Here is a 15,282-nt window from a genome sequence, read left to right on the forward strand (position 1 = left end):
CTGCGCCCCCCGCCGCGGGGACGCGCCCACGCGGGTCAGTGCCGGGACCGGGGGGTACCGGGGGGCACCGGGCGCGATCCTCGCCGGTGCCGCACGCGGCCCGGGGCCGGCACAGGCCCGCGGCCGATCGTGGCCAGAAGGGCGGTTTGCGGAGGGCACCGGGCCGGGCGGCCATCCCGCGGGATCGGTGCGGGCACGGCCGTGCCCGGGGCGCTGCGGGAGGGGGCGCGGGCGGCGAGGGTGCGGATGGTTCGGGAACGGGTTTGGGACAGCGTGAGTGACCCGGAGCTGGCTGGGACCTTGGTCTCTTTTCGGGTGCTGCTGCCTTTGCTGCGGTTTTTGTCACAAATGAGTGCCTTCAGGCAGCGGTGAGGCGGGTGTTGCTCTCAGCGGGCGGGGACAGGTGGAGGCGGGGATTGAGCCCGAGCCTCTCCCCGGAGCCCCGGCCGTGCCGGGAGCAGCGCTCGGAGCCGTCCCCGCCATCGCTCCGTTCGGGCGTGAGCCGGGCCGGCAGCGGGCTGCGATTTGGTGAGGGAGAAATAAAACGCAGTGCAGCGGCTCGGCCGCGGGTGCTCCTCGCCCGGCTTGCTCGGCGGGAGGTGCCTGCCCCTGCATCTGCTCATTTCCACCGGAGATGCCCTTTTTGCCAGCAAAACCCCGTTACTTGCTGGTGGTTTATCCCGGTGGAATGAGCTGTGTGAGCAGAAGGAGTTTGGTGCCGGTGTCACCATCCCTGCTGTCCACCCAGCCCTGGCTCCTGCTTTTGCTGGAGCCAGGTGCCTCCTTGGACAGAAGGGGCCTGGAGAAGGTGTTGGAACCACCAGTACACATCTCTGTGATCGCCCAGCCCAGAGAGGCTGGAGGCTCCAGCTGCAGGCAGCTGCCTAGAGATGCTCCTGCTATCAGTTCAGTTACCCCTTGATCTTGCAGGTAATTTGGTCTCCACAGCTGCCCGGAGCACACTGCTGTGGCTCAGGATAATGCCCCGCAGTCGCTCAGATGTGGGGCTGGGTTTTCCAAACAAGGAATTTGTTTGGGTTCAGAACTGACTTAGTCTCTAAATTTCCAGACTTACCTGTGTATTGACAGTGTTTTTGTGTTGTTTCTCCAATAAATTGTGTCCCTTAGGCACGTTGTTGCAGCGCTGGAATGTGCCCCCAGACCTGCAGCTGAGCAGACAAATGGCTAGCACAGGCGTGCCTGGGCAAAAGGGCAGTAATTCGGTTTTTGTCCTTATTATGGGCTTGTCCACCTTAGGAGCAGGTGCCTATGTAAGTAGAAAGGTGGTTCCTGGGAAGAAGCTGCAGTCCATCTCTCCTGTCGAGCATTTGCTGTATTCCAGCTCTCTTAATTCAGCTTTTGATTTCTGTAGCTTTATCTCTGTTTCCTCCTTCAGAAAACTCCAAGGGCAGCTAAATGGAAAGCAACTTCTTATGATTACATGGATTTTAACTGTAATTTCAGTTACCTTTTAGGTTTCTTTACCTTAAAGGCACTCCTGGGTTTTTTTTTTGTTATGACCAGCCACAGCTCTGTCTGTTGTCTTGTATGGGACAAACAATTCCTTGCCAAATCTCAGTTTAGAAGATTTGTTTAATTTGTGTAAGTACACCAAATCAACCCCCAGTTGGGGACTATTTATGTTCTACTTAAAAAGGATAAAGGTTTGCAGCCTGAAAGAATAAATGACATTCCCAGAGAGCTAGAGAGTTTCAGCATTGCCTGGGAGTGGATAGATCCCAAGTTAACACCACACAAATCTTTGTTTCCAAGCTCTTTCTCTAGGAGGATCATATTCACTAAAAGTTCCAAATCCCAGTTTTCTCCAAAGGAAGCTCCTGGGAAAGAGGAAAAAAAATTCAAAACAATGCATGAAAGAAAAATATTTTCCTATTTCCTTTAAATATAATTCTTTCCTGTGGCCTGCTGCCCGTTTTTTTTTTGAGTTTTTTTTTTTTTTTGGCAGACAAGGTAGCTGAAATTACAAAGCACACTCTGCTTTTCCCAATACCTGTTTAATCAAGAATCCTTCCTAACATTCAGCTCTTTCCCTCTTCTCTTCCATTGCCTGTCTTCCCCTGCAGTTTTGCAATGCCATCAGCTAAGATGCCCTTCTAGATCCCTGACGTCTTCAGGTGTTCCTGGCAAAGCTGGCAGCAACCTCTTGTTATACTTAATAGTGGGAGGAACAGTCGCAGGGACAGGAGCTTATGTAAGATGCTTCACTAAAGGTGTTTGTGGGGTGGGAGGGTGGAGGGTGGGCACCTGTCTGTACCTCCCACCCTGTAGCACTTCACTTTGTGCTCCCTGGCCTCAGGTACTTCATTTTCAAGGGACATTGCCTAATAATTTAAGGTTACAAATTGAATATTCTCATATGGTGCAGTTCTTAGTGGAGAAACCTGCCTTAGAATGAACCTTTCCACATTAAGTAAATCTAAACTCAAACTGACAATCTTTGTGACTGTGTAAAGGCACAAATTATTAATTAGTGCACTTCTCATTATATCAGTAATGCTGGCATGCAGAAAAGGAAATGTAAGTGTGCTCAAGGGAAGGAAGGAAAACTTGTGCAGCTTGGTGATTTCCTCACGGAAGAGCACTGCTTCTCATTATATCAGTAATGCTGCATGCAGAAAAGGAAATAATACCTGAATACAAGTGTGCTCAAGAGAAGGAAGGAAAACTTGTGCAGCTTGGTGATTTCCTCACGGAAGAGCACTGAAACGTCACCCCATGTCCTGGCAAAGTATCGTGCTGCTTCTAACTAGAAAGAACTTGACATTGTCCCGTTGGAAATATTTATCCTCAAGGCCTGGTCTCATGTTTTGCCTGTGCATAGTAATGTTTTTTTCTAAAGGATCAGATTTAATTTGCTGTATGCTGCCCTTTGGACTTGCTTAAAACCTTCCTTGTTCTGCTTGTAAAAGCAGAGGTGGTTTGTTAACTTTGGCTTTTCTGTCTTTGAGCAAAAGGCTTTAAAATACCTTTATCTTAATTATTCTAAACACTTACAAATTCTTGTTTTCTAATATTTCTGGCATTTCTCCAGTTCCCTGGACAGGCTTTTGTCCTGTGCTCTTTTTTTTTGTGCCTGGCATTAAATTCCTTTAGTCTTGTTTAAAACTATTTGCTATAAAACACCAACTTGTGAGGATTGGCAAATGAAATTTGATGTCATGCACATGATAGAGATTATTAGCAAGGCTGGGTTTAGCCCCAAAGAAAGGTTTGCTTCCCTTTAATTTTTTTACCCTTGAGGAAAAATACTGGACTGTGACTTGCTCCCAGCACTCCCTGGGAGTGTCTTCAGCTCCTGTTCAGGAGAACCCAGTTTTTCTTGTACGTTAACATGATATAAGAGATGTTCCCCCCCGTCTGTACCAGTAAATTGTACATGCAGGCTCTGCTTATCCTGTATCCTGAGGTTCACAGTCAAGTGAACAGGTCAGCATTCAGCTGGAAGAGATTCCACGTCCAAGGGCCAGTGCCTGGAGCAGCCCCGCTCCCGTGGCTCAAGGCCCTGCTAATGTCAGGGCCATCCTGCCACCACCATGCCTAGAGAAAGCCAGTCAGGTTGTTGGCTCTGCCCAGCTGCTCTGGGCTTTGGAAGGTGGGAGATGCTTTTTCTTTGGATTTTTCTTCCCTTTTTGTAGTCTTGTGTTGTGTCATGGCCCAGCTTGCATGTCACCTTGGGGCTGCTTTGGCTGCATTTCCTTCAGTGGAGCTGGTTCCCCTTAGAACAGGTGTGCAGCCAAACTCCTGCAGGAAGGTTCATTGCTTCTAGAAGGCAGCCAGACATCCAAGGCTCACCACACCTGGTGGAGCAGGTCATTTTCTGAGCACTTTCTCAATGGGCACCTTGTCTAGGGAGGTTTATTTTGCCCCACATGTTGTCACTGGCTTTTCCAGCATGTGGGGTGCACAGAAGCCTGTCAGGGGCAGCAGCAGGATGGTGCCTTGGTGTTGTAAGGTGTACTAGGTAAATATTTCCTGTGTGTCTGCAGGCGTACAAAGCAATACAGGAGAGCAAAGAGCGATACGCCAGCCGGCTCGCCAGGATAACCAGGCAATCCCAAGACCAGGAGTCCTCTGCCTCAGGTGGGTACCAGCCTGCCAGGTCAGGGGTTGCCTCTGTTCTTCATGAGCCTGAGGCCTCCTAAACAAACAGAATAGAGCCTCTCTGGAATCACAGATGTGCCTTTGTAGGATTGCACCTTTCGGTGTGTGACATTCAAGGCCAGGTTGGACAGAGCTTGGAAGAAACCTGGTCTAGTGGAAGGTGTCCCTGCCCATGGCAGGAAGGTGGAACTGGATGAGCTTTGACATCTCTCCCAACCCAACCCATTCTGGGATTCTGTTGTTCTATGACTTCCCAGCACAGAAGACAGTGCTGGCTCCATGACCCAGAAGAGGCTGTTTTACAGACCATCCTGTGGATGAAGTAGGATGTCTCCTGGGGCTCATTTCTGTCATTTACTCCTTTGGTGGTAAAAAGAGAAAAAAGTGAGCCCTGCTTCTGGCTTTTACCTTTGCATAGTCTGGCAAGGACAGTGATTCCCTCGTTGGAGGAGAGCCTGTTCATTCTGGAGTGAGCCCTGAACTGCAGCTCTCAAACTACAGCCTGTGCTTCGCTGATTTAAGACATGTCTTTCTTCCCTTTCAGGTGCAGGTGCAGCTCCTCAGGGCACAGCAGGTGAGTTCTGGTGCCAATACTTAACTGCCTGGTTTGTCCCTGCCCACGGATTAACTGCATGTTTCTCAGCAACAGTACTTGCCTGTGGGAGGAGGTGCCTTCTGCAGCCAACTCAAAAGTTGTCTCCTTGAACAAAATTACCAAAAAATGTGCCTTGGCCTTTTGGGGAACTTCCATTTCTTATAAACTGCTCATTGGTTGGCCAGTGCAGACTTTCGGGCTTGCTTTGAAAAACCAGTTTGCTGAAATCTGACTGATTCCTGCAGGGAGCGGCTTTGGGGGAAGTAGCAGCAGGGTTCTTGGGAAGGGTACTGGGACAGAAGGAGGACAATTTCCAAAGGAAGTCTGGATGTGGAAGGCCCCTGGTGACATACTCTATGCCCTGGGGCTGGGCCATGTGCCTGTATTTGCAGTAAGTTGTCCCATCTGTCACCTGCAGCTCCAGGCACTCATCCCAAGGTCCCATCCCACGTCCCCTTCCTGCTCATTGGGGGAGGAACTGCTGCTTTCGCTGCTGCCAGATCCATCCGGGCCCGCGACCCCGGCGCGCGGGTAAGAGCTGTCCTGCTCCGTCCTGCCCTGCTCTGTGTGCGCTCCCATTTGCCTGCTCTCGCTGCAGCTGATGTGTTTCCTGGCCAATTAAAGGTGCTGATTGTGTCTGAAGATCCTGCCCTGCCCTACATGCGTCCACCCCTTTCCAAAGAACTGTGGTTTTCCGATGATCCCAACGTGACGGAGACGTTGCGCTTCAAGCAGTGGAACGGCAAGGAGAGGAGGTACGTGGCACTGCAGGTGACAGGGCACAGGAAGTGGTTAGTGACAAGGTGACAATGACCAAACTGTTCTTGGGAGAGAACCACCAGCCAGTGGAGCACTGAAGGTAGGGAAGTGTGTGTTGGTGCTAGCAGGGGTTGAGGAATTCTGCTTCCCACCAGAGCTTGCTCAGTACTCAGTAGCTCTTGAGCTTTGCTGTGATTCCCTTTAGATATGTCCCTCTGTGGGCAGGAATCCTGGGAATTAACTTAATAAAGGTGAAGCTCCACAAGTTAGAGCCGAGGTCCAGGGACACACTTGATTTTTGCAGCTTCTGTGATTAAGCCTTGCTTGGTGGTTGGACTTTATGGTCTTTTCCAGCCTGACCAATTCTATGCTTCCGTGATCCAAACCCTACAACTTAACAGTGTGAAGACCCTAATTCTTAAAAATAGATAAATAATTGTGGAGCTTGTTATGGATGCACAGAGCTGTCTTTGTCTCGTTGGAGTTGCTGAACAGCTGGATTTCTGGTATCCCAGAGCAAGGGGAACCTGTTTGATAACGGAGCTTTTCTCAGTATCTATTTCCAGCCGCCATCTTTCTACGTGCCTGTCGAGGACCTGCCTTCTGTGGAAAATGGTGGGGTGGCAGTTCTGCCTGGCAAGAAGGTAGGTACAGCACTGACTGTTGTTCCTCTTCCTGAACAGAACCTCTGCTCTAAGCTGGTACTGAACCACTGGAGTTGGAGGGGGAGTTGGCTCGGAAGGGGAATTTGGATAAGTTTGGGAAAAATGTGATGGAACAGAGATTATGCTAATCTGAAATGAAGTTTGAAAGTGGGAGAAGCCAATAGAAATAGGAGTGAGCTGAGGGAAGATGATGAGGAAGAGAGAAGGATACATTTGGAGTCTGGGCATGGGACAAAAATATGTAGACCTTAGATACAGGGTGTGACAAGTGGGAACTGGGCTGTGTGGGCTGGAAGGTGAGGTGAGGAGAGCACAGAGATCAAGGTAGTGGGTGATAAGGTGAGCAGGAGCACTGTGCTGAAGCAGCAGGAAGGTGGAAAAATTTGTGGTGAACCTTCTAAAATATTTCTATCCTTGGTTGTTTGTATGTTGCTATAATAAATGTCCGTGATTCCTCTTCCTGCTGAGATGTGCTGTGTCTGAGCCCATTTCACACTCAGACCTTGGGAAGATCAACCTGAGTTACAGTGACTCCCAAAGAAGTTGTCTCAATTCCCACTTCCAGTCCCTCACTTCCCCACTCCTGCCCCCACCCTAAACCTAAAGGTGGGAGAATGTTAATTCCAAGTTTGTAACTCTGCTCAGTAGTCCATGAAGTGAAGAGCTTGAGCTCAGCTGGGTTCATCTTGCAGGTTGTGCACATGGATGTCAGAGGGAACACAGTGAAGCTTGATGATGGGACCCAGATATCCTACGACAAATGTCTCATTGCTACTGGTAAGTGCTGTGTTTTTTCTCTTGTTCCTGGTCTTGTGCCAGGCTTTTTATTTCAGTGACATTTAGCTAGAGATAAATTCTCTAGAGTACCTCCCCTGTGGAGTCAAGCTGGGAGAGCTGGGGGAGTCCAGCCTGGAAAAGAGAAGGCTTTTGGGAGATCTTTGAGCCTGCCAGTGCCTAAAGGGGCTCCGAGAGAGCTGGAGACGGAATTTGGACAAGGGTCTGGAGTGACAGGACAATGGGGAATGCCAGAGGGCAAGGTTAGGTGGGATACTGGGAAGGAATTCTTCCTGGGCACAGGTTGCCCAGAAAAAATGTGGCTGCCCCTGGATCCCTGGGAAGTGTCCAAGGCCAGGCTGGACAGTGCTTGGAGCAACCTGGGATAGTGGAAGGTGTCCCTGCCCATGGCAGGGGGTAGAACGGATCAGCTTTAAGGTTCCTTCCAACCCAAACCGTTCCATGATTCTTTGGTTCTATTTGAGAACAAGTCTGCAGTGTCAAACATGATGCTGAACAGTCACATGAAGGACAGTTGTGCAGACAGCCATGATGCATTTTTCACCTGCCGTGCATCATCAGATTTTCTGGGACATTCAGGCAGCAAAAGAGAAGAGATACTGGGATATTCCCATGCTGGAACAGTTTGGGAAGCACAACTGATATCTGAGAGAGCTTTGCACTGTCTGGATATCCAGTGCCATGGCTGTGGTGTCACTAGTCTCCTCTCCTTGTTGTGTGCAGGGGGATCCCCAAGGAACCTGCCTGCCATCGAAAGAGCAGGAAAGGATGTGCAGAAAAGGCTGACCCTGTTCCGAAAGGTAACCTCCAGGTGCTGCCAGCCCCTGTGAGGCTGAATAAATCAGAGCCATTTACCACTCTTTTCAGTTTTTAAACTCTTCTGCTTTGAGTTGGGATGGTCGTGCCTTGGCTCGTATGCTTCCCTCAGATGATTAACAGTATGTGGGATTATGGGGTTTACGTATTTTTTTTTAATTTTCCATCCTGTGTGACTTTGCTGCACCTTCCAAAGTGAATGAAAGCCATTGAATATGAGCAATGCTGCCATTCCTGTTAGAGGGGATTAGAAATGGGGTAAATTTTCTTTCAGATCGAGGACTTCCGAAGGCTGGAGAAGATTTCCAGGGAAGTCAAGTCCATCACAATTATTGGTGGTGGTTTCCTCGGCAGCGAGTTGGCCTGTGCTCTGGGAAGGAGAGGTGAGCGTGTCCCCAGCTGTGACAGGCACTGAGTGGCAGCAGCCTCATATTAGAAACTTCTTTTCAGTCCCCAGCTGCTCAGTTTTTGCACAGACTGTGTTTGCCTAAAGGAAACAACACACGAGTGCTTTGTTGCCTGTGTGGCCAAGGTTTTCCCAGTCTCACCCTCATTAGCAGCCTCTGACCACAGAGGTGCGAGCTCTGCAGGCCAGTGTGAGCTGCAAAGTCATTCCACCCTCTGAAAAGTTACACTTGTTCTCTGTGCTCAATGCCACCCTCAAACTATAATTTTGGGGTTGGAACTGGATGATCTTTAAGGTCTCTTCCAACCCAAAGCAGTCCATAATTCTGTGATTTCAAAGAGGTGGTGAGCAGCTGGATTCTGTCAGTGTGTGCATAGGGCCTTTATGGTAATTTTTTAAGGATTTTGCCAAAATACCGAGTGTTTTCCCTAAAAGTCTGTTATCTAGACTTTGCAGGTATATGTGAAACAGTAGTCAGTCACTTTGTGACTCTTTGGGAGTCAGAACTCCCAGATTTGGAAACTTCTGTCAAGCTCCTTGTGTAAAGTAAAGTGTGTGTGTGTTCCAACATCTGCTGCTGCTCTTCATCTTGCTGCTCCATGCTTTCCTTCCAGCACGAACCCGAGGTCTGGAGGTGATCCAGCTGTTTCCAGAGAATGGCAACATGGGCAAAGTCCTGCCTGAATACCTGAGCAACTGGACCACGGAGAAAGTCAGAAGAGGTGAAGCTGCTGAGCGGGTTTAGGGTGGTTGCTACCAGGCCGCTGCTTCTGGGGACATCCAGCTCCTTTCTGTCCCTGGAGCCTTGGGAGGGCTGGGCCCTGCAAATTGGCCTGGGTGCAGCACAGAAGTTGCAGTTCAGGCAGCTTGGGCAGCACAAAGCTGCCATGAATCCTGAGCTTCTTGGCAGTTCCTCTGGGGAGGCTGAGCAAGCAGGCTTGCTGGTGTCAGTGAGGCTTTCCTTCCCTGTGGCTGTTTTCCTGGAATGATCTCTGTGTCTATGCACACACCTGGGTCACCTGGGTCAGGCCAGGTGCTGTAGTGTTCAGCTGATAAAGTCAGTAAGATCCAAGACACCTTTTTCCATTTGATGCATAAAGTGCAAAATAATCCTGTGCATTGGGAAGTGGAGAGGGAGAGAGGGAGGAGGAGTGTCACTGGGGTGTGGATTGCAGGGTCTGATAACCCACAGGTCTGAGTTACTTTTTTTTGGAAGCTGCGTTGTTGGACCTCTGGGTCTGGCTATGGCACAGCAATAGGTAATTGAGTGTCCTTAGTTCCTGAACACGTGTTCTAGGGAATTCTTTTGGATGTGGCTTTATCATCACATGAGATGTACTTTGGATTGTCTTTTAAGCAGCTTTCAGACTTTTTATCTAGCTTTCTCCTCGTGCTTCCTCCGGAGCTGCACTAGCACATGCAGCAAAGCTCGAGTGGGCTCTGTCTTGGTTCCTCACCCGGCATCTGTCTGCACCAACCACCTGCTGCAGGTGGGATGTGCCCAGTCTTGAGCAGGCAGTGAGGTGTCCTGTGCTCATTTCCAGAGGGGGTCAATGTCCTGCCTAATGCTGTGGTCAAATCCGTCTCTGTCTCCGGCAACCGGCTGGTGATTAAACTGAAGGACGGCCGGAAGGTAAATGCGAAAGCAGGGAGAGGGTCACGTTTGGAGGAGCACACAGGGAATTAACATCCTAAATATGCATTCCCAAACAGGTGGAGACAGATCACATCGTGGCCGCAGTGGGGCTGGAGCCCAATGTGGAACTGGCCAAGTCAGCAGGGCTGGAGGTGGACTCGGACTTTGGGGGGTTCCGGGTGAACGCAGAGCTGCAGGCACGCTCCAACATCTGGGTGGTGAGTGTGGGCACACCCACTGCATCTGGGTGGTGAGCATGGGCACAGCCTCCCACATCTTGGTGGTGAGTGTGGGCACACCCACAACATCTGGGTGGTGAGTGTGGGCACAGCCTCCCGCAACATCTGGATGGTGAGTGTGGGCACAGCTTCCCACATCTGGATGGTGAGTGTGGGCACAGCTTCCCACAACATCTGGATGGTGAGTGTAGGCACAGCTTCCCAGAGCTGCTGCTGCTGTAGTGGGACACACAGAGTGACAGGAAGAGGTGAAGAGGAGCGAGTAAGGAGAGCAGTTGTAGCGCAGGCCCAGAGCCTGGTCAGGCGCTGCAGCCACCTCGTTGCCGTGGTAACCACGGCAAGTTTGGAATATTTATGCTGTGTAAGAGGAGTTGGGGTAACCTAAAGATAGCGTGGATCACTTGCTTGCATAAGAGTTCCTTGGTGGGCGTTGATACTTTGATTCCTCTGGAAAACGTACCTCATGCTGCATTATTTTTCCCAAGATCGGGGGAAAATGCTGAGAAACTGGGATTTGTGTAGTCCAGGGAGTGGGATGAGGTAGTGGTGGTGTTTGGGGTTTGTCAGAAAAACTCAGTTCCTTGTTCCACTTGTTCTCTTCCTGATGTTTTTTGTTTGGGCACTGGTGGAAGCTTTCCCTGTCGCGCTGCTCACGGGGTGGTTCTCTCCAAGGCAGGGGATGCTGCCTGCTTTTACGACATCAAACTGGGCCGCAGGCGTGTGGAGCACCATGATCATGCTGTGGTGAGCGGGAGACTGGCTGGAGAAAACATGACAGGAGCTGCAAAGCCCTACTGGCACCAGTCCATGTTCTGGTAACAGTCCTTTCCTCTTTGGGGGTTCCTTGGGTGGCCACGTTGCAGGAGCTTGGACAAGATACACCTTGAGAAGTGTCTGTTTCCCAAGGGGAGTGAAACCACCTCAGCAAACACCTTGTACAGCTTCATGTTCCTAAAGCTCAGGGTGGGGGAGGTGTTTGAGCATTTGCTGCTCTGCCCTCACCTCCCTCAAGTGCTTTCCCTTCCTGCAGATCCCAGTTTCTCCCTGAACAACTCCCGTTCCACAGAGCAAGGAGCAATACAGAACAGCCCTTTCCTCAGAGCAGACTGATTTACTGGTTGAGTTTAGCAGCAGCTTTTCTGTTAAGATCATCTGAAATTCCCCAGCCCAGTCTGTGGGTCTGACTGTTGTGCTTCGTTGAACTGATGTTTTAGTGGCAAAGCATTGCTGCATCCAGGTGTACCTGAAAAGTTGTTTTCCAGAGAGAGGTATCGGGAAAGTGGGAAATTTGGCTATATTTTCCTGAAGTTCTTTTTAAAACAAAATGAGAACAGAAAAATGAAACAAAACAAAAGCCCCACAAAAAATTAAAATCCAAAAGGCTGTTAGTTCAGACCAATTAAAAATCCCAAATCCTGTTTATTGACAAGATTTCAAATGTGGGTAAAAGTTTTAGTTTTTTCAGGGAAATCCCTACAGAAATAGTTATTTATCATTTGCTGTCACTTACCTGAACTCTTGGTCTGTCCTGCCTGGATTCAGGGTCCAGAGCATTTCTCACTTCATTTCTAAACAAGAAACATAGAGCCACAGAATCCTTGAGGTTGGGAGAAACTTCAGAGGTCATCAAGTGCAGTTAAAGACAGAGACAGGCATTTCCCAGGGGTGCTTTCCCCTGGGATGCTCTCAGCCATGACCAGATGCAGGTGAAGGAGGGCTGTGAGATGCAGCCCCGTGTTTGCTGGCAGGTGTCACACTATGCCAGCCCTCGAAGAGTGACACTTCCTTCCCCCGTGCTGAAAACCTGGGAAATTACAGGAATTCCTCATGCATTTTGTCAGCGTGCTCAGGATCCTGATCCTCTTGGAGGGAAGGTTGTGTGGAGACCTCACAGCATCTTCCAGTGTCTGAAGGGGCTACAAGGAAGCTGGAGAGGGACTGGAGTCCCTTTCCAGTCCCTCCCTCAGGACACGGGGGAGAGGCTCTGAACTGACAGGGGAAATTTAGGTTCAATACATGGAAGAAACCCTTCCCTCTGAGCGTAATGAGACCCTGGCACAGAGAGGTGCCCAGAGAATCTGTGGCTGCCCCTGCATCCCTGGAAGTGTCCTAGGCCAGGCTGGACAGGGCTTGCAGCAATCTGGGATAGTGGAAGGTGTCCCTGCCCATGGCAGAAGAGTGGAATGACATGGGTTTTAAGGTCCCTTCCAACCCAAATCACTCCATGATCCCTCCTGAGCTCCAGCTGATCACAGGAGGATTCTGGTCGGGGAGGTTGTGTTGTACATAGATTCATGGTTTGTGATGCACCTGTTTCCTCAGCACCCTGGGAAACACTTCAGATACCTGCTACTTACGAGTCCCAAACCACAGTTGCTTTATCTACTATCACCACCCCAGTTCAGACCCAGGTGCCCAGCCTGAGCTCCAGCTGATCACAGCTGCCATGTTACTGGTGCTCCTTGCAGTCGCCCCAGTCTGTGCTGGAGGATTCTGGTCGGGGAGGTCGTGTTGTACATAGATTCATGGTTTGTGATGCACCTGTTTCCTCAGCACCCTGGGAAACACTTCAGATACCTGCTACTTACGAGTCCCAAACCACAATTGCTTTATCTGCTATCACCACCGCAGTTCAGACCCAGGTGCCCAGTTCAAGAAGGTTAGGGCAAGGTTTCTTCCCTTTAGACTTTTCTAAATGCTCTCAAAAATATTCACTGAATGATTGTCCATGCTGCCAAGCCTGGTGTGGATAACGGCACTGCCAGAAGCTGGGAATCCTCCAGCTGCCTGTCAGGGAGCAGGCCTGAAGGATTTCAAAGTTTTGGCCACTGAACTAGTTTTTCTGAAGCTCATGGCCTTGGGCTTGTCATGTCTTGACTCCTTGTTCCACCTGTGTGTGCAGAGGAGGCTCTGTGTCTCAGTCAGTGTGTCAGTGTCCAGCACTGCCCATGCCATGCTGGAGTAAGGAGTGGAGCATGGATGGATGGATGGAACTGCCTTGGATTTGTCTCTGCTACAAATTACTTCATTCCCACTTCATTCCTAGGAGTGATCTGGGCCCCAACGTGGGGTATGAAGCCATTGGCCTTGTGGACAGCAGTTTGCCCACAGTGGGAGTATTTGCCAAGGCGACAGCGAAGGACACGCCAAAAAGTGCAACAGAACAGTCAGGTAGGGACTGGGGAGCTCCTGCACATGCTGGTGTGGGGACCACAGAGTCACCCTGACCTTTGAGAGCACAAGGAAACAGCAGTCTGCTGTCTCGTTTGTAAAGGCTGGCTTTTACATTAAAATGTGATTAAAACATTCTTCCAAGAAGGTATCACGGAACACGTCTACTGCCATGCAGACTTTCTTAGGGAGTTTGATCTCCTCCTTGGCAATGAAGTGATCCATTTGGGACCACAGAGACTCTGGATCCAGGCATATTTATCTTGTATCCACTGCCTGGAGGAAGCAGACTGTGCTCTTCTTTGCATTGGGGATTGTTGATGTTATGCTCCATGCTTGGATTGTTTTATCCTTGTGTTAATGAAACGTAACTTTTGGGGAACACAACTCAAAGGGAAACACCTCACACTCCTGCAGAACATGCTGTTGAGTCTGCTCCCATCATCACATGTCCTGCACTGGGTGTGTGACTCCTCCTATTTCTACCTTAGGGACTGGAATTCGATCTGAGAGTGAAACAGAAGCGGAAGCCTCAGAAGTTCAGATCTCTCAAAGCTCTTCACCAATGCCTCAAGTCCCAAAGCAAGGAGAAGATTACGGCAAAGGTGTCATTTTCTACCTCAGGGATAAAGTCGTGGTGGGAATTGTGTTGTGGAACATCTTCAACAGGATGCCCATTGCTCGGAAGGTCAGTGCAGGGCGAGGATGATGGACAGCGGGGTTTGTTAGAGCAGGGCTTTTCTTGTGGAAAAATCAATCTGTCAATTCAAAGTGAGGATAAATAAAGGCAGATGCTCTGTCTGGTGCAGAGCTGGGCAACATCCAATGGGAACACTGTTCTGAGTGAATTAGGGGAACTGTCCCTGTGCTTTTTCGTATGTTTGTAAATTTTTTACACAAATAACTCAAATCAGGTGTGTGCTCCAAGCCTTGCCTTGGCATGGCTGAAATTCCAGGTCTGTAGTACAGGCTGGAGTCACAATGATGGCACAGGAGTGAAGTGTCCCATTTTTGTGCTGCTTTGTCCCATGTCCAAGCATCTGAAAAAGTCTCAAATATCACCATCCCAGAAACAGCCACCATGGCAGGGCTAGAGCAGCCCTGAGCAGAGGCTCAGTGTGTTCCCACCCCCATGGCCCAGACCTCTCAGCTCACCTAAGCCAGACCCAGGTCAGGTTTTAACACCTTTGAAGAATTTTGGTTGTTTGAATTGTGGGAGTGATCCCACACTACCCTCGGGTGATCTGTCCCAAGACAAACTATTCATCTTCAGATTAGATCAACTATTGTTGATATCTAATCTGAAGATGCAGTTGAAACATGTAGCTTCTGCCATCCCCGTGGGAGATCCTGCCTTCCTTCCTCCTTTCCTTCCTCCCTCCCTCCCTTAGCAATCCTTATCCTAAATCTGTGGTGTCTTCATCTTGTCTAAAAGTTGGAGGTTCAAGTCAGGTATCCTGGCTCCAAGTCAGGGCCAGGCTCACCTTTGCCGAGCTGAATCACTTTTCAAAACACTTGTTCTCCCTGGCTGTAAAGGGAAACCCAGAAACAAATCCCACAGGGACAGGAGGTTGGTTTTCCTGCTGTTCCTGTAGGCGGGTGATGGTACATTTAAGACTCCCATGTGAATTAGAGTGTAGAAAGTGCTGTTGTGTTATGGCTGTCTCAGTCTGGTGCTTCAGAGAGGATCCAAGGAGTTCCTGGCATTGGCTGTGACAGTCCTGCAGCACTGGCTCTCTAGAGGATGTGCAGGATTTAATGTGTTCTCCATCTTCCAGATCATCAAAGACGGGGAGGAGCACGAGGACCTCAATGAAGTAGCAAAGCTCTTCAACATCCACGAAGACTGAACTCCACAGCAGGAACATCTGGAGGAAGTGGGCTGCTGGCTGTGTGCACCCCTGCACCTTGGGCAGCTTCCTGGGAGCACTTGGGAATATTCCACTCACCCAAGCCCAGTGTTTGCACCAATAAAGTCAGATTGTTCTAGTCACCTGCTCCTTCCTGCACCACTGCCTGGCTGGTGAGGAAAGGGGAGCATGCTGCCCCACTGGGGTCACTTTTCCCTTGTGTGAGCC

At 49.9% G+C, this 15,282-nt stretch overlaps 2 protein-coding genes across 2 annotated transcripts in view; one reads left to right on the forward strand and one right to left on the reverse strand.

The window, feature by feature from the left end:
* Nucleotides 1-175, reverse strand: part of MARS2 (methionyl-tRNA synthetase 2, mitochondrial) — a 3,808-nt gene extending 3,633 nt beyond the window's left edge. The window contains exon 1 of the mRNA XM_039731098.1: nucleotides 59-175. Within this exon, the coding sequence (XP_039587032.1) occupies nucleotides 59-175 (117 nt within the window). The remainder of the gene's footprint in view (nucleotides 1-58) is intronic.
* Nucleotides 176-875: 700 nt separating this feature from the next.
* On the forward strand, nucleotides 876-15,194 carry AIFM1 (apoptosis inducing factor mitochondria associated 1). Its single transcript, XM_039731079.1, has 17 exons — nucleotides 876-930; nucleotides 1,129-1,271; nucleotides 4,008-4,101; nucleotides 4,667-4,696; nucleotides 5,136-5,248; nucleotides 5,342-5,472; nucleotides 6,030-6,120; nucleotides 6,834-6,918; nucleotides 7,660-7,736; nucleotides 8,027-8,135; nucleotides 8,773-8,880; nucleotides 9,703-9,791; nucleotides 9,872-10,012; nucleotides 10,706-10,848; nucleotides 13,080-13,204; nucleotides 13,696-13,892; nucleotides 14,983-15,194. The coding sequence occupies exons 1-17, from the start codon at nucleotides 891-893 to the stop codon at nucleotides 15,052-15,054; spliced, it is 1,788 nt and encodes a 595-aa protein (XP_039587013.1). The 5' UTR covers nucleotides 876-890; the 3' UTR covers nucleotides 15,055-15,194.
* Nucleotides 15,195-15,282: the final 88 nt, after the last annotated feature.

This window comes from Passer montanus, unplaced genomic scaffold, assembly GCF_014805655.1.
Source record: "Passer montanus isolate IOZ18808 unplaced genomic scaffold, ASM1480565v1 scaffold76, whole genome shotgun sequence".
Lineage (NCBI taxonomy): Eukaryota > Metazoa > Chordata > Aves > Passeriformes > Passeridae > Passer > Passer montanus.